The 26,697-nt window shown below is 35.8% G+C and overlaps 1 protein-coding gene across 1 annotated transcript in view; it reads right to left on the bottom strand.

Annotated features, from left to right (window-relative positions):
- Positions 1–7,459: 7,459 nt before the first annotated feature.
- LOC120350081 (protein pigeon-like) overlaps positions 7,460–26,697 on the bottom strand; it is a 62,468-nt gene continuing 43,230 nt past the window's right edge. Inside the window, exons 14-18 of the mRNA XM_039422234.1 lie at positions 18,924–19,114; positions 15,717–15,931; positions 14,659–14,874; positions 12,771–12,842; positions 7,460–7,813 (exon numbers count right to left, since the gene is read on the bottom strand). Coding sequence (XP_039278168.1) covers positions 7,740–7,813; positions 12,771–12,842; positions 14,659–14,874; positions 15,717–15,931; positions 18,924–19,114 — 768 coding nt within the window. The 3' untranslated portion in view covers positions 7,460–7,739. The remainder of the gene's footprint in view (positions 7,814–12,770; positions 12,843–14,658; positions 14,875–15,716; positions 15,932–18,923; positions 19,115–26,697) is intronic.

Genomic DNA, 26,697 nt, shown 5'->3' with positions numbered 1-26,697 from the left:
TGTTCAATGAATTTCAATTAACATTGAGAGATTATAATCAGTCTAAGAAAAACACTTTTAGTTTTAGCCCAATATCCAATGCTAAATTGAGTCAATTCATTACTCCACTAAATAATTTATTTAAATGGCCCCCTCAGGGCCAGGGCTTAGCCCAGTGCTTACCCGAATCACTACTTACTATTATCTCACCTTAACTTTCTGGTTAATTACACATTCACTTGTAGTACTATAACATTCCAAACTAATAACTGTTAATAACTGCTGACAGCAACAATACGGGAGCTCCTACTAGACGTCTGTCCGGTTCAGCTGCCGAACACCAACTTAAAGTAGCAGATATTAAGCGTCACCGACCTCGTGAAGACAAAGCCACACCTCGCCCTAGACGTGCTTTTTCGTATTCTATTACAGTAAGCAATAAAAATGTTACATTGTGCCAAGCAGCGTTTACAGCTGCATTAAATATTAAGCGTGATCGCCTAACATGCAAAGTGCAACAGCCGGATAAGCCTATAACTGATGGTCGAGGAAGACATGGAAACCAAAAACGCACTTCTGCAGGTATTTTAAATAAAGTGCACCAATACTTGACAAACATTCCTAATATTGAGTCACACTACTGTAGATTAGAATCTCATTAAAAAAATTTTTTGGACCCTCAATTAACTATTTTGAAACTTCACAAGTATTTTTTGAATGAAAATCCAGATGTACAACTCTCATATGAAATTTTCCGCCGAATTTTCAATGAAGACTTCAACTTAACATTTGGGGTTCCCAAAAAAGACATCTTTGAAGTTTGTAGTTGATTTGGAGACTGCAAAAGATAAAGACAAAGAGAGTATTATTTCTCAGCGTGATGCTCACCATGAAAGATGCTGAAATTTTCTTTGAAAGAATGAAGCTGTACAAGCAGGATAATGAGGGTAATAATCCCAATATCTTTCGACTTTCAGAAGAACCTCCCATTGCCTGTAACAAATATTCAAGATGAATACTTCAAGCGCCAGTTATGGATACACAATAATTTTGGAATACATAATATTCCAACCAGGAGTGCCACTATGTATTTGTATTCTGAACACTATGCCGCAAAAGGACCTGATGAAGTCTTAACATGTTTGGCGGATTTCATTGAGAACAACAAAACAGATGAAATGAAAAAATTGGTTTTATTCTGTGATAACTGTTTTTCTCAAAACAAAAACCAATATTTATTCATGTACCTTGTGTGTTAGAAGAATTTATTCATGATAATATTTATTATAACTGTTTTTCTCAAAACTAAAACCGATATTTATTCATGTACCTTGTGTGTTAGAAGAATTTTTGACTCTGTGGAAATTGTATATCCCATACCAGGCCATGTATCAGACTCAGATTTTGGAGCAATAGACAAACTACGTCTCAAAAAAGAAAAAGTTTATAGTCCAGATGAATACGTCAATCATCACATAATCAATAAGTTTATATCTATAGCTTGGTAGGCTATTAATCGACTGACTGAAAACTAGAATCGATTACTCACTTATTGGCCGAGGCCAATCGAATTCAGTTCTAATAAAGTATCTCATCCTTCTTACATCTTAAAAAAAATGATACTACCTTTTTTAACAAAAAAAAAATAATTGTAGTTCCTAAAAGCATAATCTCAGCCTCATGAACTATGAAATTACCTTTAAATTTTTTTATGTATAGTCAAAACTAGAATCGAGCACTCACTTATTAGTCGAGGCCAATCGAATTCAATTCTAATAAAGTATCTCATCCTTCTTACATCTTGAAAAAAATGATACTACCTTTTTTAACAAAAAAAAAATTAGTTCCTAAAAGCATAATCTCAGCCTCATGAACTATGAAATTACCTTTAAATTTTTTAATGTGTAGTCAAAACTATAATCGAGCACTCACTTATTAGTCGAGGCCAATCGAATTCAATTCTAATAAAGTATCTCATCCTTCTTACATCTTCAAAAAATGATACTACCTTTTTTAACAAAAAAAATTGTAGTTCCTAAAAGCATAATCTCTGCCTCATGAACTATGAAATTACCTTTAAATTTTTGATGTATAGTCATAATACTGTATGTTATAGTAGTTTTGATTATGCTCAAATGAAATATCTTACGGTTTTCAAGATGACCAGTGTTACTGGACTTCTGAAATAAATACTAATTGATCTTGGATGTATAAACTTTGAACCAGAAGCACCAGTAGTGATGGGAACTTCAGCTTGAGTACTCCTCCAAGAATTATTATCCAATATTGATTTTATTTGTATACATATAATTGTTCATTGTACAAGTATTATTAACTTGTATGAAATAACTATCTAATACCAAGGTTTTAATAGTACTGGGTGCGGCAGCGAATCGGGCGATTATGGAGGGGGTAGTGTGGGCTGGTAATGGAAAGGTGGGGGTAGCCAAGGCCACGAACACGTTCCCCGGTTTAAAGCATTTCAGTAACAATGGACGGTTGGACTAACCCACAACGTGCGTTCGCCGTAAAGGCTTATTACGAAACCCGTAGTTATGCAGCTGCCCAGCGCCGTTTTCGAACACAATTCGCGATACATCGTAATTGGCCAGTGCCTACACCACATGCAATAAAGTTGTGGGTTGCAAATTTTGAAGCCACTGCATCAACAAACAGAAGAAGAGGTGGTGGTAGGAGATCAGCCCGGACTCCTGAAAATATCGAACGTGTGCGAGTTGCAGTTGGAAGAAGCCCTCGTCGTTCCGCTCGCCGTCACAGCGTCGCACTCCAACTCTCTGACAGGACAGTTAGATTTGCACAATCATCCGTATAAACTGCAAGTTGTTCAAGCTCTTAATGGGAATGATTTCGCAGCCCGCCGGTGTTTTTGTGAACGTTTTTTGGTTATGATTCAAGAAAATGAAGACATCGTGCATAATTTTTGGATGAGTGACGAGGCACACTTTCACCTGTCTGGATATGTTAACAAACAAAATTTCCGTTACTGGAGTGACACCAACCCTCGTCAACTCCATCAGCAACCTCTTCATTCCTGTAAGGTTACTGTTTGGTGTGCCATGTCTTCATCAGGCATTATCGGACCATTTTTTTTCGAAAATGAACATGGAGAAACTGTGACTGTTAATGCTGAGCGGTATTCAGAAATGTTACGCACATTTTTCTTTCCTCAACTACGCCAGTACGGGATGAACAATGAAACATTATTTCAACAAGACGGAGCAACAAGTCATACAGCCCGAGTGAGTATGCATCTTCTGAACGGCGTTTTTCCTAATCGTTTAATCTCTCGAAACGGGATGATTCCATGGCCCGCACGTTCGCCCGATCTGTCGGCCTGTGACTTTTTTCTGTGGGGCTACCTCAAGAGTAAAGTCTACGAGCAACGGCCGACGACGTTGGATGAACTGAAACAAAATATTCGTCAAGAGATTGCACGAATACCACAGCAAATGTTACGGGACGTTATGAACAGTTTTCATCGGCGGCTTGACGAATGCCTGATGAGAGAGAAGGACGTCACCTTGCCGACGTAATTTTCAAAAATTGAATTAGTTTAGTGAAATATAAATGCTTTTCTATGTACATTATTATGGTATTAATAAATTTTTTTAAAACAACAGCATCAATTTTTCACACTTATTTTAAAATCGCCCGATTCGCTGCCGCACCCTGTATAAGCTCAATTGTACAGTCTGCAGGCTCTTGCACCGAGAACTGACATTATTGGCTTTGAGAGAAAGGATAAAATCATCCTCCATGGAGTTGAGTTATGAGGAGATACTGATCCTCCTGAAATGATGGCAGCTTTTAATGTTTGAGCAACATAATTGTAGAATGTCAATTTTTTATGAATACACTGCATGTTGTAGCAAAAATGATTGGGTACACAGAACAACATGTTTCATCTTTTGACAAAATAAAGGCGTTGAGAGTGCCACAAGGGTACAAGCCCATGACGCTATGCAAGCAGCCAGTGCTCCAGCAAGAGGCGGCTTGGCAACACAGCCACATGACAATAAGTGAATAAATAAAATATGAATTTAAATGATTGACTGTACGTGATTGTAAAAAAAACATCAAAACCGTGTGTTCATACATCACAGCTCAGAATGGATCAACAAACCATCATCTAAAAAACCTTCTTGATATTATTGATGAAGAGACAATAAAACCATTAAATTGTTGTAATTTCACTTTTTGTGTAGTTGAGAAGTTTATATTGTGGTAATTATTCATATTGAATGAAAAAGACTAAGAAAATGTCAAAAACCATAGATTTAAAGACCGGTTTCGGTTACTACACCATTGTCAATCTCCAACCAATTGTTTATCAGAGATTAACAATGGTGTAATAACCGGAACCGGTCTTTAAATCTGTAGTTTTTGACAATTTCTTAGTCTTGTTCATTCAAAATTGTTGTAATTATTTATTGCCTACTGTGATTGTAATTTTATTGATAATAATTGTTATTTAAACAACTTGGGCACAAACTTTCTAAATCAAATAAATTTAATACTGGAGTGGATGATGATAAAGTTAATTAAATGTTTTCACAACAAATGAATCCATGATTGTCATGTAATACTTAATTTGTTTTATTTTTGAAGCTGAGGATAGCTTCACACTTAGAGGGGAGAAGTTACATCTGGCAACCCCCTATATAATGCTGATGTAGTAGTGCATTGTTATTACTAGATATTAGTTGAGTCAGTCTGTTGCCAGATCTCATAGAGCACACATCGCCTGTAATCTTGATTCGGTCTATTAATATATTGAAATAAAAAATTCTCTTCAAAAGCCGGTTGGTTATTCGTTTATTACGACGGTTCCTTAACTTAATATCACAACCTGAGAATGGCAACCCAACCAAAAGATCTCGTACCATTCAAACAAAAAACTTGAAAAATATAGTGCTAATCTTCAATTTATGAATAATTCTCTTTCAAAGCCGGTTGGTTATTTGCTTATTACAGTTCATTAACTTAATATCACAACCTGAGGATGGCAACCCAACCAAAAGATCTCGTACCATTCAAACCAAAATCTCCAAAAATAGAGTGCTAGTCTTTATTTTATTCATAGTCGAATATAGTGAATTCATAATCGCAGTCCAAGATGCAATACAAAATTGCTGAGTAGAAGATGTTTTATGATATGAAAAGAGTACGGTACTTATTTTATTTCATCATGAGAAAAAAATTATCTGCGGTTATACGATTGGTGCGCGAGTCATGAAGACAGACTACTGGCAGGTAGCTTGCAAACAGGAGAAGGCAGATAGGGCAGGACAAGAGGTAATGCTATTCTAAGCACTCATCCATCCCCAACACTTGAATCATTTTTGAAACCGTCAAACTACACCCAAGTGGAGTCTAATAGAATGCTGCAGAAATTTGAAAAATGGTGAGAACTGTAACTGTCATTGCTATAAATGAATGGGGTGAAAACGCCATTTCACATAACTATGATTTTGGAACTAAAATCTTGATTACAATCAATGACAATGAAAATCTAAACTAAACTAACTTAAATACAAATAGTGAATAGTAAAATTGAATAGACAATTAACCACAATATCTTATGATTCATGTGCGCTTCTCATCATTTTTAATAACTGGATATTATATAGATAGAAGATAATGAATTACTTTCAACAAAAGTACATCATTGCCTTCACAATAATTATCACTACCATTGATTAAAAGATCAAGTAACAAACATGTAAGAGATGATCTCTCAAACATTAGAACAGTTTACTCAGTGAAATTTTAAACTAAATCGGAACAGCTGCCGATTTAAACTAGAAATGTGCCACCTCATATTGCATGAATGCTCATTGCGGAAAGAGCCTCATGTAGTAATGTTTAGACTTGAGGCACAAAAATTCAATTCCAATACATATGTCTCCTGTCTCCTCAACTTGAGGAACATATATTATTCATAGCTACAGAAAATATCATTTGTAGATTTTGTAGAAAATATCATTTGTAGATTTTGGTCTCTCTTAAGGTGCGTACAGATTTACGCGCCGCGAACATGAGCAATTCACTTTTAATCAGCTGATGCCAAGCTTTTTATTACTGTATCTTGGTCTAAGCATCGTTTATAAACGCGGCCCCATTGCGAGCTAAAAACAAACTTGGAAAACCTTGAGATCATAAGAATAATATGAAACATTACTTCAAATACTGAACTTTCAAAAATTGGTAAATTAGCACACGTGTGTTGTCTTATTTTCCACTGTAATTACTCAATACTAAGGCTCAACTCACACTAGCTCGACTCAAATCGTAAGACTCCAGTCGAGGATAATCCAGTCTCTCGACCTCAACACTTTTTTGCTCATTGTCACTACTTCAGATCCATGCTACTCCAATTCTAACCTTACTTTACTAGTAGTTCTGTGAACAGTAGAACAGTATTCTCATCCACAAGTACCTGATTGAAAACTATAGACCTTATGGAAATACAGCAATAGACTGGCTTCTCCACACATCTGTGTAATCACTTGTCAGCTGATTTATGATGAATAATTCTATAGTCTGATTTTTACTCTAATATTGGCGTATGAAGGAGGATCCTTTTTCCTTTTATATTATCCTTGAAATGCAAAATTTCCAAAAACCTTGTATATACGTCGACGCGCAATTAAAAATGAACATATCTGTCGAATTTCATGAAAATCTATTACCGCGTTTCGCCGTAAATGCGCAACATATAAACATTCGAACATTCAAACATTAAGAGAAATGACAACCGTCGACTTGAATCTTAGACCTCACTTCGCTCGGTCAATTAAAAATGTAAGATCCAATTCGTCACTAATTTGCATGTAACAAATAATTATTGTCTCATCTAATTCTTATTATTGACTTATCTAAGATGATAAAACATCATTTTCATAAAACATAACCTCACTTTCATTAAAAATGGACGGTGCTACGCAACTCAAGTCGAGGCTCGAACAAAATGTCGAGTTGATGCTCGAGTCAGTCTCACAGTCGTGATATCGCGGAGACTAGAATCGACTGGTCTGAGTGTCGCCATTTGAAAACACATGCTGCGTCGAGAAGAGACTATAGTGAGGTCCACGTTATAATGGCAGTGGATAAAGATAGAAAAATAGCAATGCCGATTCTCTGAATTAATTAATTATATTTCTACACTGTCGAAAACATAATTGGACCTAGAAATGGATAGTACCACCAGCTTTGTCGAATGATAGACAAGGATAGCAAAACCAAAGTTGATCAAATACTGCCATTATAACGTGGACCTCTCTATAGAACAAGAACAACCACTATATGATACAGTATCAAACTCAACTTGATACACAACATCATAATTTGATACAAAACAGGATAGAGCTATCTGCTTTGTGGAATGATAGACAAGGATAGCAAAACCAAAGTTGATCAAATACTGTCATTATAACGTGGACCTCACTATAGAGTCTCATTCTCTTCTCGATTTGAGTCGCGTAAGTGTGAGTTGAGCCTAAATATTCAATTAAAATATAGTTTAAAAGGTACTGGGTACATGTAAATGACTAGATATAGTATTAAAACTAAAAAATGAAAACGATACCAGTTGATGAACCGTTGTAGGTCCCATGATGAGTATGATGCTGAAACTGATGATGATGATGTTGCCAATATCGATGACAACAGTTGATGATGATGATGAAGTTGCCAATATTGATAAAATGTATACAATGTTGATGGAGATATTGATGATATTACTCGAGGAATTCCTCAGTTGACGCCATAGTAGCTTCAACTAGTAGTGTGAAATCCAGTTCTGCTAAACTGGCTGGAAAGGAAAACAAAACAAATAAATTATTTATTCATTCACAATACTATAATTTGAAGTAGCATATATTAGTAATTCACCTTTTGGCTTTTATGGCACACAAAAGTTTACAAATATGAAAAATCTAGACTTATAGGGCCGGTTTCCGAGCTCGGGATTTAGCTAAGTTCTAGACTTTAAACAGCTGGAGTCAGAAAGTTAGCTTTTCAAAACAGGGCGTAGTCGCAGTTTTTATAACAGTAGTTGCAGTTTTTATTTTCTCATTTCTATAATTTGAAACGTTTTCCCTTAACGAAATTGAACATTTCTAAATAATTAAAAATATCTGAAACTTCACACTATTTTCTCTTTATTTTATTTTGTGTTTAATTTTCTAGTTTTTTTTTGAAATTTAATTCAAACGTGGCTTTGACAATGACAACGACTGCGCCCCGTTTCGGAAAGCCAATTTTCTTACTCCAGCTGTTTAAAGTCTAGAACTTAGCCAAATCCCGAGCTCGGAAACCAGCCCTTAGTTATTAAACCGTAATTCGAATGGTAACATGAAACGTTGACGGTGATTGATACGTATTAAGTCATGGTCCCGAATGTACAAAAATTACATTCGAATTCCCTTCAAATTATTAATCACAATTAAAAGCCACGATAACAAATCAGAGAAGCCATTTTCGGGAAAGATGAATAACGATTAAACGCAATGAGAACCAATCAGAAAAATCTGGTGTGGTACACTCACACAACTTTCCTTGCTCATTAACGAGGATAATTTAGGGAATAACATTATGCCGATTGGCGGCTAAATAATTAAAACTACGATTATACTATTGTGATTGTGTTCAGAGAACATTTTCCTTTGTTTGAATTATGAAATTTGAGGATTTTTTAAAAGTTGTCAAAACAGCTTTTCTACAAATAAAATATCGACATATGTTATTTTGAATAAACTGCTCTACCTACCTACCTGACGCACGAGAAGGAGGTTACAAAGTAAATTTCTCAAGGATGGAGTGGACCCCCTGTTAATTTCTCAGGGAGGAGACTCATGCCAGTTAATAGAGCTGATATATAACTATACAGGATATGAATTTGAAAAAAATCGGTAATTTTTGAGAAAATCGTGATAGAAATTCAACAAAATTCATTCTTCTCAGGAATATTACGGAGCTCCTGCAATTTTCCCAGAAATGAGACTCATGTCAGTTGATAGGGCTTATAAATAGCTATCTAGGGTATTAATTTGAAGAAAATCGTTAGAGCCGTTTTCGAGAAAATCGTGAAAAACATGGTTTTTTAGCCATTATCCGCCATTTTGAATTGAATTTTATTGAATTTCTTATTGTCGGATCCTCATGGTATAAGGACCTTAAGTTTAAAATTTCAAGTCAATCGGTTAATTAGGAACGGAGTTATCGTGTTCACAGACACACACACACCCACACACACAGACCAACACCCAAAAATAATGTTTTTGGACTCAGGGGACCTTGAAACGTATAGAAAACATGAAATTAGGGTACCTTAAATTTTTTTGGAAAGCAATACTTTCCTTACCTATGATAATAGGGCAAGGAAAGTATTGAAACTTATAGAAAACATGAAATTAGGGTACCTCAAATTTCTTTTTGGAAAGCAATACTTTCCTTACCTATGGTAATAGGGCAAGGAAAGTAAAAAAGTCAAGTTGAAAGTTAAGAAAGTCTGGTATCCGCGACTGTAGTCGTATGATTCAAGTCGCGCTAGTGTGAGTAGTGCCTAACATTTATATTTATTCCTTTCAAGAAAAGTAAAAACCATTTTTGAAAATAAGCTTTTCTGATTGGTTCTCATGTCATTCAATCACGATTAAAATTCAGCAGACTTTTGTGCAACCAGACCATGGAAAAATTCATAACATTGCAATTTAGGAGAGTACGTGACATAGCCTACATTGTAGTGAGGTCCACGTTATAATGGCAGTGGAGAAAGAAAGGAGAACAGCATTGCCGATTCTCTGCCTTGCCACTGCCTTCCATGAAAGATAGCTGATTTCGGTATATCTGATGTAATATTGACTGTTATTTTATGTTAAAAAATTATTAATTACAATTCGTCACAAAAATATAATGCTTAATGCTTTAATAATAAAATTTTCATAATTGAGATCAAATATCTTAATTACCTAGGTTAGGTTAGGTTAGGTATGTTTCTACATTTTTGAAAAACGATCTAGATACGTTGCGGAGCAAGAAAAGGATAGCGCTATCTGGGGCCTATTTCACAAAGGTAAAAGCATTGTTACCAACCATGGTTACGGACAAGTACTTGTAGTTACAACTTGACAAGTACTCACGTTTCACAAAAATCTATGATCTACAAGTTTACAATTTTACAAGTCTACAAGTGCTCCAAAAGTAAACATAACCTATTTTGATGATAATTTTCTTTTTTCATGCTTTAAAAAAATTATATGTACTTTTTAATAATTACTTTGAAATTATTTGAAAGCAATATAATGTTTTTTGTACAGTCCACTTCATTTATTGTTGAATTTGTAACCTACACAGTACATATACTATAGTATACATAACCTAAGAGGTAACACATTAATGACTATTTTGGAGATTTATTAAATTAAATTTTCCAATTATATATTTCCAAAATAATGAATTATTGGGCATTTTTGAATATTAGAAATAATTATTGAATGTTTTAAATAATTTTAATGATCACTTGTAAAACCTTTACATAGCTTTCCACTTCGGTCAAAATTTCATGGTTACGAACAAGTAATTTTTACAAAAATTGTTGGCTACAATGAACATTTTTGTGAAACAGGCAAAATCACTTGTTCGTTAGAAGCAAATCACTTGTAAACTTGTAGAAATTCATTGTAACTACAAGTTTGCAATTCTTCTTTAGTGAAACGCTTGTCAATCAGCTGTTCTCCAAAACCATGGTTGGCAACAAGACTTGTACCTTGGTGAAACAGGCCCCTGCTCTGTCCAATGTTAGCCAAGGATAGCAACACCTTGTTCTTTTTTAGGTACCTTCTCCATTACGGAGGTTTGCTATCATGGCTATTCTTACTCTGTTTACTGCTGCTCGGAAGAGGTCCTGTGCAACGCCAATGTTAATCAAATACTGCCATTATAACGTGGACCTCACTATAGTACAATTACTATTAGTGCCGGTTGCACAACAGCCGGTTTAATTTTAACCGTAATTAATTCCACGAGAACCAATCAGAAGGCGTTTTTGAAAATACGGCTTCTCTGATCAAATCTCTGAACCAATCAGAGAAGCCGTATTTTCAAAAACGCCTTCTGATTGGTTCTTATGAAATTAATCACGGTTAAAATTTAACCCGCTGTTGTGTAACCGGGCCTTGAAGGTACTCTGACTGGTACTCTTTCAAGGTTTAATCATTGAAAAGAAAATTCATGATTTAATTATTTAGGAATTATTTGAGCCTTTAAAGGCATGCAACTTTTGCTTATAATCTAATAATCACTATCCTGTGGTAGGAGAGGCGATACAACTGAAATACAGGGCGTTTCAAAATGTTCTTTGGGGTTACGAAAATTTACTACAGGAAGGCTATTCCACTTACCGAAATGAAACTTGTACGTGCAAATGCAGGGAATCAGACAGCTTTTTCAACATCTATTAAAGTTCAATGTATGCTCCTTTGGTGACAAGGGATACGTGAATACAAAAGTCTAGCCCAAACACGCCCTAGCATGTCTCTTTCGATAGAGGTGACCACATTGATTATGCGATCCTTCAGCTCAGCAACATCGTTCGACATTGGTGGAGTGAAGACCTTGGCCGATATGAATAAAACCAGAGCAAATGCTCATGAGCAAGAGCATGGAGCATATGGTTTTGCTCATGAGCAAAAGGTAGAAGCAAAAGCATTTGCTCATTTTTATATGAATAAGCTTTACCTTATACTCTTACCTTATGCTCCTGAACTCTGGAGCAAATGCTCACGTATTTTAAAGATTTTTCATCAGCTGATTCGCTTTTGTAGCCTTACTTTGTTTTTATAGTTCACGGAAGCGCTGAATATGCAAGTAGGGTGCACCGCTTGTGTTTGCGTCGTCTGCTCTGTTTTCTATTTATGAATAGAGTTTTAGGTTAGTTGAGTTTAGAATTTTGAAATAATAGCGTGAAAAAATGTCATCTCTATAATAATCTTCAGCAAATTCTTATAATATCAATAGCTTCTTATAATCGTCTACACTCTCATCTTCTTAAATGCCTATTTCCTATTTTGTGATGGCTATCTTTATAACAGGTCTTTTGTATTTATTCTTTTGTAGGGATAATGGTGATATATATCATGGTTGAATCTAAAAAGAGTTTTATAGTTTTCATCTATTGGTTGTGATCGTATCTGGTATAGTTTCCTCTTCCTCATACGAATTAGTTCAGCCATTTTACTATGAGCAAAAGGTGATAAGCTGCTCTAGACTAGACTCACCTTATTTGAAGCATTTGCTTCAAAAGTTGAGCAAATGCTCTAGTTTATTCATACAATATTGAGCAAAAGCTTTTACTTTTGAGCAAATGCTCAAACTATTATTTTTTTTTTGATGAGCATGAGCAAAAGGTTTTGCTCACGTTTATTCAGAGAAAATTAAGCAAATGCTCCTTATTTTAGAAGTATAAGCAAATGCTCAACTTTATTCATATGGCCCCTTGTCTTTCACATAGCCCCAAAGAAAGAAGTCACATGGCGTGAGGTCTGGTGATCTTTGTCACCACAGCAAAAGTTGTTGGTCTTCCTCAGACGCGTGACCTATCCAGCGTCGAGGCAGGACAAACGGTCAATCAACTAACTGACCAGTACCCGTGGAAAAAAAACTGTTCGAAATACTCTTTCGTACTGTACTTGTTTCATTATTGTAAGTGGAATAGTATTTTTGTAATGAATTTTCGTAACCCCAAAGAACATTCTGAAACACCCTGTTACCTTTAGCTGTTAAAAGATCGAGGAAAGTATCTAACGGAGACAGCCGATCAGCAGATGGGAAAGCGGCTAGTCCTGCAATAAAAAAAATAAACATTAAAAATTAATCTTGCAATGTTTTTGACATTCCCTTCCAGCATATTGCAATTTCAAATCAAAATCCTAACCCCCTAATCTTCCCTTTCACCTTTAAAACATCAAAAACATAACTCTACATGGACCCTAGCATATTGCAATTTCAAAGCAAAAACCTAACCTACTATTATGAAACATTATTAAATATAACCCAAATAAAACCTAACCCCTAACCCTTTCACATTTAATAGGTACTTTAGATTCATTCGACATCTTTAAGAACAAAACATAAACATGAGTGGTTCATTTTCTAGAACTGAACTTATTCATTTTATGATGCGTAAATTGAATCTTGTCGGCAGGCAATCAGCTCGTCGATACTCAAATAATACTGGGAAGCTTACCTATGGGATTGTAGGATGGGGCGGAACAAACTACGTGCACCTTGACCCCCTCTTAAAAGTGCAAAAACTAATAATGAAGATCATCAAGCAGAGGCCACCTCGTAATCCGTCAGACCATCTCTACAGTGATTTTTGTGTGATGGACATAAGACAGCTCTACTCCTTGGGAATAATTTGCAGACTACACAAAAACCCAGAAAGCTTTCAACAAAAGAACCACAGTTATAACACAAGAAACAGAAATCTTCTTATTAGGAACGTGGCCAGGAAGGCAATATAACAACGACACTTCAACCACCTAGCACCAAAACTCCACAATCTACTTCCTGCACAAATCAAGTCAATAGAAAACCCAACAAGATTCAAAACTGCCGCTAAGAACTGGATTATTTCAACTGGAAGACATCATATAGAAAACATAATCTCAAACAATATGTGAGCTCACTTACCCAACGTATTTGCAGTTTGCACCCCCACCCACAATCTATTACTACTACTAATACCTACTCTAGTACATGGGTTTCCCATAGTTGAGTAGGTTAATTTCCAATAGAATTGAATACCATATTTTTTATAGACTCATTGTATTATATTCTAGATATTTTGTACTTTTTATGTTTTAATTGTTTGTTGCTTTTTTTAAAGAAAATAGATTTATTATTATTATTATTATTATTATACTTTTGAATAACTCTGTATTGACAAATACTTTGAATATCTGAGACAAAGAGAAGCTGCTCTCCAATTTATGTTGTTTATTTTTTCTTTGCTGCTCTATTTGAGGTTATATTATTTTTCTATCATACTTTGTGATTTACTAGTGGCTTATATATTGTTATTGTTCATTTTATGTTAGAAGCCTCTCGCTGATGACAGCTGTGATGACACAGCAATGTAAGTCGACTGTGTTGCATGCATGCATGTTCTACCGTTAGTGGCCAGCCTAAGACCACTGAAACTCGTAACGCCTGACCTCTCACTCACTCTCACTCTCTCTCTCTCTCTCTCTCTCTCTCTCTCTCTCTCTCTCTCTCTCTCTCTCTCTCTCTCTCTCTCTCTCTCTCTGTCTTCTTGCTAGAGTTAGTGGGAAGAATACTTCGAATATTCTTTCCAAATAATGGACATTAATAGGTCCAAAGCTCCGCCAATTTATGTAGATGCATAACAATATTATCTATTGTATCTATAGTTATTATTAAAATTGTTTTTTTTCATATTATATACAGCTCAATAATTATTTTCTTAATTTATATTATGTAAATTCATCTATAATTTTGCTGTATTGTAAGCTATTGTATATAAGTGTATAAGCCAGTATATATTGTAATCTACATAAATAAAGTACTCAATCAATCAATCTTCTCTCTCTCCCCCTCAATGCACACCCCATAGATGTAGAAAAAAGGAGTTACCTCGGTTCCTGAGCCGGGTATGCTGGCGCGGCGGGGCGGGGCGCGGAGGATGCGCGCCCTCTACGCCCGCCAGTATGTTGAGCGTGTGCTCGCGTGCGCGCAGCATGAGGCTGGCCGGATGCGTCCACTGGTTCAGCAGGCGTTTGGCGCGCGAACGCGGCAACAGTTGCAGCAAGCGCAGCTTGCGTCTGAGGCCTTCACCCGTGTCCGACAAATCTGCACACATCCATCGAACATCCATCAAACAACAATAAATAATAACGATCATTATTGTCACTCCCCCTTGGAGGTCGCAGCCCAGGGAAAGGTTGGTCAAGCAAAAACTAAACAGGATAATAATAAATACATTTTATTTCCATTAAAATACATACAAGCAATAATACTAATAAGTATCTTCATTCTAATTAATAATTGACCGAGCGAAGTGAGGTCTAAGATTCAAGTCGACGGTTTGGCATTTCTCTTAATGTTTGAATGTTTTATGTTTAAATGTTTATATGTTGCGCATTTACGGCGAAACGCGGTAATAGGTTTTCATGAAATTTGACAGGTATGTTCCTTTTTTAATTGTGCGTCGACGTATATACAAGGTTTTTGGAAATTTCGCATTTCAAGGATAATATAAAAGGAAAAAGGAGTCTCCTTCATACGCCAATATTGGAGTAAAAATCAGAGTATAGAATTATTCATCATAAATCAGCTGACAAGTGATTACACAGATGTGTGGAGAAGCCAGTCTATTGCTGTATTTCCATAAGGTCTATAGTTTCAAACAGGTACTTGTGGATGAGAATACTGTGTGAGGTCTACTGTTCACAGAACTACTAGTTACAAAGAATATAAAATATCCATTTAATGTGTTTGTTTGTAAGTGAACCAGATTTACAAAAGGTATCGATTGATAATGATGTAGCATAGCAACCGTAACTAGTAGGTTATCTCAAATTGCTTTCAATGAATCAGTTGTTTTGATAATCTCAAGTCGTTTCCATTTAATTTGGACATATTACCACAATATCAACTTTACAACACAGAACATTGAAACTGGAATAACGCACCTGCAATGATAGCCTTCATGACGTCGACCTGCAATTGCAGAACACTGGCCTGCACGTATTGCAGGAAGACGGCGAAGGGCAGCGTGCGATAGCCCAGGTAGGCCATGAACGAGGGAAAACCCTGCGGCAGGGGAAACGCCAGGCTCTCAATGGCCAAGTTGTAGCGCTCCATCACTGAAAACAGAATCACCCGTTTGCCCTCCTCCAACGCATTCCTGAAATCAATCATTATTACATTTGTTATAGCTTGATTTTTCAAACATTAGACATTTATTTCTAATTGAATATTCAAGTACTCGAGATTTTAAAGAGTGATAATACAGTAATATGAATCTCAAATAGCATGGTTTTCTAGCATGAATTGACAAATCATTTCAAATACCAAGTCCCGGTTGCACAAAAGCTTCTTAAATAATTTAAATCATGATAAAATTCCAAGAGAACCAATCGGAGGATTTTTTCACAGAATGCTTCTCTGATTGGTTTTTGTAGCTACCAATCACGATTAGAATTTAACAGGCTTTTGTGTAAAACAGATTTTACTAGGAATGAATTCAATTGGTGCTTAACAGCGTTCAAACATTGGCAGACAAAACTGACGATTTGAAGCACACATGTCATGAACAAAATGCTTCTGCCTGTCTTTTAAGACCAGCAACAATATACAAATAATGTTACTTTTTGAACGATCACTCTTTGTGAACTGTTTTGAATGGAAAGAACTGAATTTAACTGTTGAAAAGAACATTTGCATTTCCAACCTCAAAATTGTTTTGCAAGAAATAATTTGGTTTTAATCAAGACTTTTAGAGGCTATTTCATTCTTAATTGTAATAAGGTATCTAATTGTAATAATAAACATAGGTTGTTTCCCTTGCAGGTGGAATGATTTTGTAGTTTTCTGAACTTTGAATCTATGATATGAAAATATCAATAACGTTTTTGATCATTTTTTTTCAAGGAATTTTGGAATATTTCAACCCTTAATCTGTTAACTGCTTGTTCTTGAAAAAAAATATGAATGTAGTATAACATTGGTCAAGGTGCTTCCTGACTTACGCGTCAACGTTTTTCAAACAAGGATTTTTCGGTGCTCACGAACAGAGAGCACACGGAGCGTTTGCCACCTGCTACAATTCATTCACTGTTGGTTTGTCCGACCTACATTTTGATGTTTTGCACAGGGTATTGCCACGTTCGTTGCACGCGCATAAAAATAGTCTTGTCACCACATAAGCTGGGTTTTCAATCAAAAGACGAACAAAAGTTCGCCGATCGCAAACGTTTGTGAGCGGCGTGTTTAGCTGAGCACCAAAGGTGCTTCACATGAGCAATTCACTTTTAATCAGCTGATGCCAAGCTTTTTATATCTGTATCTTACCGTTTCTGTAAAAATACAGATATAGTCAGCTGATTAAAAGTGAATTGCTCATGTTCGCGGCGCGTATATCTGTACGCACCTTAACGACTGGTCATGTATGATGAATCATGCACACAAACATTTCCATCATGCATGTTTTGTCATTAGCGAGAGGCTTTGACCAAACAACAGCTGTTTGACAGTAGCTTCTAACATAAAATAGACAATATATAAGCAATGGAAAATTACAAATGATACAACAACTTTAACCTCAAATAGAGTGGTGAAAAATAGGCAACAGAAAATCAAACATACAAAAACCTAACCTCAAAAAATATTGTTCGAAGCCTTTTCCTTTAGCTGTGATGACACAACAATGTATGATGACATGTGTGTACACACGAGTCAGAATGGCAGTTGTTACAATAGTGTGGTCCACCTTATAATGGCAGTGGATGAAGATAGAAGAAATAGCGATGCCGATTTTCTGCATTAATTAATTATATTTCTACACTGTCAAAAACATAATTGTCATCGTTGTGGACCTAGAAAAGGATATTACCAACGGCTTTGTCAAATGATAGACAAGGATAGCAAAACCAAAGTTGATCAAATACTGTCTTTATAACGTGGACCTCACTATAGTACTGGACGACATGGTCTCAGGACAAGACGACACTGACTCAGTCTACATTTTCTGGAGTACGAACTGAAGGGAGAAGACCAGGTGGTTTCTTTTCATCACAGAAACAATACTTCTAAACGGTGCAACCCATTGGAGTACCGTATTTCGATCAGGCCCTGCACCTCGACGTCCAACTATAAAATATTGACGAAAAAGCGTTGCACTGTGACTACAGATTCATTGTTTCTAAAAAAAACTAATCGACAGCGACCAACACGATGTTGTACATTCCAACGCTCCAGAGTGACTGAAACGGCATAGTGTAACATTCGTTCAACGGCAATACCCCCTCCCGTCGCCGAGTACTAGCGGTTCGAAAAAAAGCGTTTCCTCTGCACCACATTGTATACTTTAATGGCCTGATGTCACTACTCTGAGGTTCTCTTCACACTTAGTTAAGGAATCGTCCTATCTTTTTTAAAATTCAAAAATTAATTTACTTCACACAACATAATACATTATTACAAAACATTGTAGGCCTAACCAGCTCACACCTCCAAATATTTAAAGCTACACTACGCTGATGTGGACGGGTTCAGATGCGTACGAAGCTTGGATTTAACATTGGGAGAAAGGACGTATTTCAGTGTAGCGTAGCTGAATGTGAAGAGACCTCGAGTCTCTTCACAGACGTTGAGTGGGAGGAGACTGTCTAGCTGGGCCAATGGCAGGCGTTCATGCCCTTGACCAATAGCAGTACTCGCCTACTAGTATAAATTCTGATGCTCTTGTATTTAGTTTTAGTTTATCAGAGATTGCCAATGGTGTAATAACCGAAACCGGTCTTTCTAAGTATCAATAAATCTGTGGGTTTTGACAATTTCTTAGTCTTTTTCATTCAATATGAATAATTACCACAATATCAACTTCTCAACTACACAAAAGTAAATCAAAGACTTTATAGAATATTTTAGTAGTTTAATGTTGAAATGTCATTCACTATGGATAAATTTAATAAATATCAATAGGTGTTGATATACATTTACTTTGGTATTGTACTTTTCAAATTCAATTCTATTCCATCCAATTCACAGTATTTACAGATTATAAGCAAAAAAATGACAAGATCACACAGTTCAACAAGGTGAAAAAAATAAGCTAACAATTTTCAAATACATAATAATTTTTGTCAAAAAAATCATGACTAATTTGTGAAACTTACACGAGAGGAAATCCGCGCTCCACATGCTTTGTATCAATGGCCGCTGACCTGGTGACCAGCTGACAGAGGTGATGCGACGCCTCCAGCTGAGCGGCCGCATACCGGGTGGCCACTGCGTGCACCTGCATGCCAGAGTCCATGCCCGCCACACCACCTCGCTTCAACAGGTGCATGCTCACCTCGCGCAGGTTCTGTACAACACAACACAACACATGCTCTCACTAGAATTATTCATCATAAATCAGCTGTCTAGTGGACTATAATACTACCCGTTCAGAAACAACGAACATCTTGAAAATGAATCTTTCCATCAACGTTAGTAGACAGTTGACTATAATACTACACGTTCAAAAACATCGAGCATCTTCAAAATGTATATTTCCATCAACGTTGTAGACAGTTGCAGCCAAACATGATAACAGCGCTCACACTCACATTCCGGGACGACACATCGCGGTACGTTAAGACAGAAAGCTCTATGTTCATTTAGGATTTTTTCTAGACATTTAAATTGATAAAATATTTATTAATTTTTGAGAAAACATAACAACAGGTCAATGTAACTCACTGAGCGCGAGGTCTACTGTTCACAGAACTACTAGTAAGCCCAGGTTATGATTAGGGGATGAATGATAATAGCGTAGTGGTGGCACGGCAGAGAATCGGCAACGCTATTCAATCTTTCTCCACTGCCATTATAACGTGGACCTCAATAGTGTGATTCTCAGTTAATGTGAAGTAGTGATGTTATTTATAAGGGTCATAACATAATAGAACGACAAAGGTCGAGTGTATTATACAGAGTGTTTCAGAAGTAGTGTCGTACATTTTAGAGTATTGTTCCTAGATGATAGGAGACTACAAATGTCGTATTTGGAGTGTCCAAAACTCAGCGGTTATCCTTATAGCTGCCATTTTGTTTTTTCCACTTAGGAATTTTTATCTCAAGAACGAAATGTTGTATTGATCTGAAATTTGGCATAAATATTTATGCTATCAGCTTTAGAAAATAAAAGTAAAAATTTTTTATGTAAATTTTCAAAATGGCGGCCATTTTAAATTGTTGATGGCGAATTTCACGAAAAGCGTTCACTTTACAGAAAATTCACAAGAGACAGAAAAGTTGGCAAATTTTATCAAGATCTCAAGGAAACCTTATTTATCAAGATTAGTCAAAGAATAACAGAGAAATTAATTTCTTTTCGTACAATCAAAAAATGATCAGCTGTGCTGAATAGTGAGTTGTTTTTTCTGGCTCTAAATTTTGTAAAATAACTAAACACTTTAAAAATCTTAATTTTCGTTGTTTTTGAGTGAAAATGGACTAAATTTTAGTAAAGTGAAATCATAACCCTATTTTGGACTTTTAAAGTGTTATCTAAATTTGGGAAAGAAATAGTACAAGGAGTATCCTTAGTTTTTCTCTCCCAATCAGTGCTACTTGTAAAAATTATAAATAAATAAATAAATCATACTTTTACAAGACAAACAAGATCATCTGAAAAACATTGTAAAATCAGTTGTATGTCCATATATGGAGCCATACCGAGTTTCAAAGCTTCATCACTAATAAAATTGGAATTATTAATTTAATATTAACGTCTAAATGCTGAAAAGTGGTCATGCATGCAGTACAAAAAGAATTAATTTCTCTGTTATTCTTTCACCAATCTTAATAAATAAGGTATCCTTGAAATATTGATAAAATTTGCCAACTTTTTTGTCTCTTGTGAATTTTCTGTAAAGTGAACGCTTTTCGTGAAATTCGCCATCAACAATTTTAAATGGCCGCCATTTTGAAAATTTTTACTTTTTTTTTTAAAGTTGAGTCTTCATTGCATAAATATTCATGCCAAATTTCAAATCAATACAACATTTCGTTTTTGAGATAAAAATTACTAAGTGGAAAAACAAAATGGCAGCTATAAGGATAACCGATGAGTTTTGGACACTTCAAATACGACATTTGTAGCCTTCTATCATCCAGGAACAATACCCTAAAATTTTCGACACTACTTCTGAAACACCCTGTAGAAGGTATCATAGAAGGTAGCAGAGTTTTCAAATAATTCATGTATTCAAATGTGTCAGAACCTAGTGGAGGGACAAAGGTGGGGTAGGAGGAAGCGGAAACATATATAATGATAAATATAAATTCATATATTAATGAATAAATGCATGAATAGGCGATATTAATAATTTCAGGTCATGTCAGAGGCCCTGAAATTGATCTGGTGCGACCTGAAAACTCTTGACACCAAACCTGAGCCAGCCAGGTCACTCGATATTATTATTATATTAATAATGCATTATTCAAACACACTCAAATATCTTCTCTACACTATACCTCCGCCTCTCCTCTATGTTTTGACTTTAAAGCCTGGGTTTCATTAGTAACGTTAGTGTGATAGAGTTCCCTGGGCAAGTACTAACTATCTTGTGAACTCTCCTAATGGAAACGTTCATGGTAGAGTAGAGTCTTGGTAGAGTACTAGTTTTTAGTAGAGTAGAGTGGGTTAGCACCCTGGGATAGTACTCTACCACTTGCCTTCCCCCGCCACCGCTTCTCACTCTACTCTACCACTACTAAGCTAATAAAAACAGTCTCAAGCTAGTAGAGTTCCGTATTGACATTTCAAAGTTAGTTATGTTTACTGGACAACACACTCTACCTAATATTCTCAATTGTAGTGAACAGTTAGGGCCGTTTGCACAGTCACAAATTCAACTAAATTTCATTTCAAACTGGATTAAATCCGTATCGAATCTCGCTTCTTATAATGTGATTCATTCTGAGTTTAAGCCACCAGCTGAATAAATTCAGTTTAGGGCTGTGCAAAGGCAAAAAATAAACTTTCTACTGGAGATATTTTTCAAAGTTTTTCGATTTGTATATCATCAAGCTATCAAAATGAAAAAGTTTTCTCAAGAAAACATTTTTTCCGATCATTACTTTTTGAGATATGAGCGCCTGACGTTTAAATTTTTGAGACAGAACATTTCAAGTTCTGTAAGAGATAAATAAATCCATGAGATTTAGAGGATATTTTCTTCATAGTATTGTTGATCTAGTAAAACAAAAATTTTCTGAAAACATCAATGTTTGAGAAAGTTATTTAATTTACCAAAAATAACTCAAAAAAAGTTATTCATTTTTAGTGAATTGAATAACTTTCTCAAAAATTTATATTTTCAGAGAATTTTTGTTTTACTAGAGCAACAATACCATGAAGAATCTATCCTCTAAATTCCATTATTTATCTCTTACCTAACTTGAAATGTTCTGTCCCAAAAATTTAAACTTTAGGCGCTCATATCTCGAAAAGTTATGATCGGAAAAAAATGTTTTCTTGAGGAACTTTCTCATTTTGATAGCTTGGTGATATACAAATCGAAAAACTTTGAAAAATATCACCAGTAGAAATTTTATTTTTAGCATTTGCACAGCTTTGACTGTGCAAACGGCCCTTATTCGACCAAGTAAGTAGAGTAAGCTCGGTAGAGTTAGTATGCCAGTTACTCGACCACTAACTCTACTAGTGAAAACCAGGCATAAGGAGCGCTTACAGTTCGAATTAAATTGAAGTGAATTTGGACAAATTACCTTTCCCAGCATGGATAATTTTTGATAGAAACTCTGACAGTTTTAAGTGAATTCTAACAAAATAAGTTTCACAGCATTGTATGTAAAATGTTGAATATTAATGTGAATATAAAGGTCGAGTGGTAGAGAGTACTAAAAAGTCCTAGCACCGCCAGATGAAGTATTTAATTTTATTTTAAATATTGACTTCACTTCATTCAAGATAGTTTAAAGTGTGTGACTTACGACAGAAATGACATGCTCCTGCTTGCTGGCCGCTGATGACTCCACCTCGTAGAAGTGAAGCGGATCAGCTGATGCCGCCCCTTTTGACCTACCACCCCCGCCACCGCCCCAACCTCCAGTGATCATGGCCATGTCGGTCAGACTGCCGGCCGAACCACCAATCAGGGCGCCGCCCGGAGAGAGGGGCGTGCTGCATCGCGACAGTGCTTCTGGCTGCAACGACAGTACAAGATAATAGAGAGGTTTCAATATAGTACAAGATAATAGAGAGGCTGCAACAATAGAACAAGATAATAGAGTGGCTGCAACGACAGTACTAGATTATAGAGAGGCTACAACGATAATACAGAGGCTTCAATATAGTTCAAGATAATAGAGGCTGCAACGATAGAACAAGATAATAGAGTGGCTGCAAAGACAGAACTAGATGAAAGAGAGGCTGCAACGATAGAACAAGATAATAGAGTGGTTGGAAAGACAGTACTAGATGATAGAGAGTCTACAACGATAATACAAGATAATAGAGTGGCTGCAAAGACAGTACTAGATGATAAAGTGGCTTCAACATTTGTAAGCACGATATGGAACGGCGGGAGAAGCCTCCACCAAAATATGTAAGCAAGATATGCCTACACCCAATATGTAAGGGGAAAAGAACTATGAATACAAGAAAGGAACAGAATAACTAGAACTTTAATGAGTCTTTAACATATTTACATTTGAACAAAACAAGATTAATTTGATTATGAAACAATATTTTATATGAATTAATGGGGAAACACTCGCTTGCTGCTAACGAGGATTCAATGTTTGTGGTTATGAAAAATTTAAGAACAATGATTCAGTAGTCACTTACCTTTTTGAAATAGCTTCCCACTTTGGCATCCACTGGTATTTCGCGGCGTTAATTATTAATTAGAAATCAAGATAACTGATCCAATGAAATGGGTTCAGATCCCGTCCTATTCATAATACAATTCTTTTTAAACTGCCCGAACTGCGACAGGAAAACTGTATTATAAAACAAGAGAAAATCTATCCCTTCACCAGAACAGCCGGACTTTACTCACAGTCCTAACGACGAGCTCACACACACCGACCAAAGAAAAATTTTGGTATTAAATAACTCAGTCAATGCCAACATGAAAGCCATCTCAAGTACATATTTTTATCTGTCGCACAAGCGGCACGTTTGTTATTAAAACAAAAAGAGAAGCTACATTAATTTTGACAACAAATGAAATAAACAAACTTTCTGTCGATGACAAAAATTGTTCAAAGACAAAAACACTGTTCATTAAACTTTTCTAAATTAAAACTCTAAAATAATAATAATAATAACTAATAACTTTTATTCACTTCATTGTACAATTTTACAAAGCATAAAACATAAAAAATATCAAGTGCACTCCTCATTAGGCAAGGCCTGCGTCGAGGAGTGGTTCGTCTTATGAATTACAGAAAATATATAAGAAAAACGATTCAGCTGCTTAAAGTACTATATAGAGCTACTTACATAAATAGTATTATCTTATGCCATTAAGCAATCTAAACAAAAATACACATCTTCCACAAAATGAAACAAATTGATTACAATGCTTAGTTTATATAGCCTAGTTTACAGAATAAAGTTAACATATTTCAATGAAACAAAACGAAACGAAACAATTTATGAAGCCGATAAATACAGTCTTAACCTTCTACAGAAATCGATAAGGAGGACTCTCTAGAAATATCGAAAGGTAAAACATTAAATAAACGAGGACCCTGAAAGGCTGCATGACCAGCCGCAGATGCAGTTACACATCTCGGCTCATATAGTTTCTCTCTGGCTTGACCACGAGTTGTATATCCATGTTCAGGAGTCACTGGAAAATCTAATGGTCGTTCAAATACATATTTTAATAAGTTCAATTTATATAAATCCTCAGGGCTTAGAACTTTGAATTCTTTATAGATTAGGTTAGTGGGATATCTAATTGGTCTATTCAGACATATTTTTACAATTTTCTTATATTGTAAAATAAGGGGTTGTAAGATGGAAGATCCACAACCTCCCCATCCAACAATGCCGTATTCAATTACAGAAGAGATTAGGGAAAGGAATACCATCCTCAACTGGTACAATGGAAGAATATTTCTCAATTGAACAAATTTATAAAATGTTTTCCTTAATCTATTACAAACATAAGAAATATGTGGCTCCCACCTTAGTCGAGAATCTATCATGATGCCTAGGTATTTACAGAATCATGAACAAAGAGAGGAACACACTGGCAATAAACTGGTTACAGTCAGGTTTATGAATAATAATTTTAAGTTGGTACTCCTCAGAGGGCTTACCAGCCATTGTGAGGTAAAAGGGTAGAACCACAGTTTTATCTTTATTTATACATAATTTATTGTGGTCACACCAATTTTTTATCTTTGCTATACCACTATTTGCTTTCTCAAATGTTTCCATCCATGAATTTCCATGAAACAGAGCTACAGTGTCATCCGCAAAATCCGCAAAAATCCTGATCAATATGAGATAAATATGATTCATATATATGTCCCATATGACCAGTGAAACATTACAAAAGATAATACAGAGGTTGCAATGTCAGAACAAGATAATAGAACATACAAGTTTTCTTTTGCCGACACACTATCTTTTCTAACATTTTTTCTTAACAAACCTTATTACATATTATTGTCTATTTCCTGTATAGGCTGCTTGTAATATAAATATTTATATTTTATTTCTATTTACCTTATTACATAATATAAATAATTAACTTCACATACCCACATATTGAATTGTTGGATTGTTAATATTGTCAATATTATAATTTTAATCATTTTAACATGACATATTCTGTTCTTTTGTATTTCATTCCTATAATGTATTGTAGTTTTAACGTATCCCCATAATAGAAAATCACATGGTGTTACGTCAGGGGACCGTGGAGGCCAGGAATGCAAAGTCTTACGGTCCAGTGCGCCCTATCCAACGTTAAGGCGAGTTGGTGTTGAAGAAATGGCGTACATCCTTGTGTCAGTGTGGTGGTGCTCCATCTTGTTGAAAGATAAAGTTGTCTGAGTCAGAAATTAGTTGAGGAAATAGCTAATTTCGTATCATTTCCAGATAAGATGATGCACCATTCACTGTGTTTTCCTCAAAACAGAAGGGTCCATACACTTTGGTTTGTAAAACTGCACAAAAACGTTCATTTTAGGCGAATCTCGTTCATGCTCCACTGTTTCATGAGGGTTTTCAGTTCCCCATATACAAACATTTTAACGCTTACATGAATGTTGACTCATCGCTGAATATCAACCGCGGTAAAAAGGTATCTTCTTCCATGTCTTCTAGGATATCATCACCAAATTCGACGCATCTGCTTCTGTTACCAGCACAGAGCGCTTGTACGAGTTGCAGTCGGTCTGGTCGTAAGGCCAAACGCCGTCTTAACACGCGCCACACAGTAGTGTCAGCTACTCACTACAACACTTAGTGTTGATGTTCGCGGGCTCCGTTGGAACTTCTCCCGAATTTGTTGCACTGTCTCTCCAGATGTGTGTGGTCGAACAGCACTTTTCCCCTTGCACAAGCACCCAGTATCTAAAAACTATTTATACCACCGTTGAATTTACTTTAATAAAGATGGTTGAGCACCAAAACGAATCCGACACGCTCGTTGAACGGTTATATCTGCTTCAGTTTTGCTAAACTGAAGAACGCAGAAAGCCGTTTGTTGAGCAGACGCCATATTCTATTAAGGTGCGTACAGACTTTCGCTCTGCTCCGCAACCGAACGTCACTCCAGCAGAGCGATTGATGATCGACCGGGGAGCAACAGTGGTTCGACTGGGGAACGCGAGAAGATCTAACATCTTCCATAACGTTCATGATTTCTCTCATTCATATGCAATATATAATCTTCAATTCCATCATTATAC

This window comes from Nilaparvata lugens, chromosome 2 (assembly GCF_014356525.2).
Source record: "Nilaparvata lugens isolate BPH chromosome 2, ASM1435652v1, whole genome shotgun sequence".
Classification (NCBI taxonomy): Eukaryota; Metazoa; Arthropoda; class Insecta; order Hemiptera; family Delphacidae; genus Nilaparvata; species Nilaparvata lugens.
This window is presented reverse-complemented; position numbering and strand designations above follow the sequence as displayed.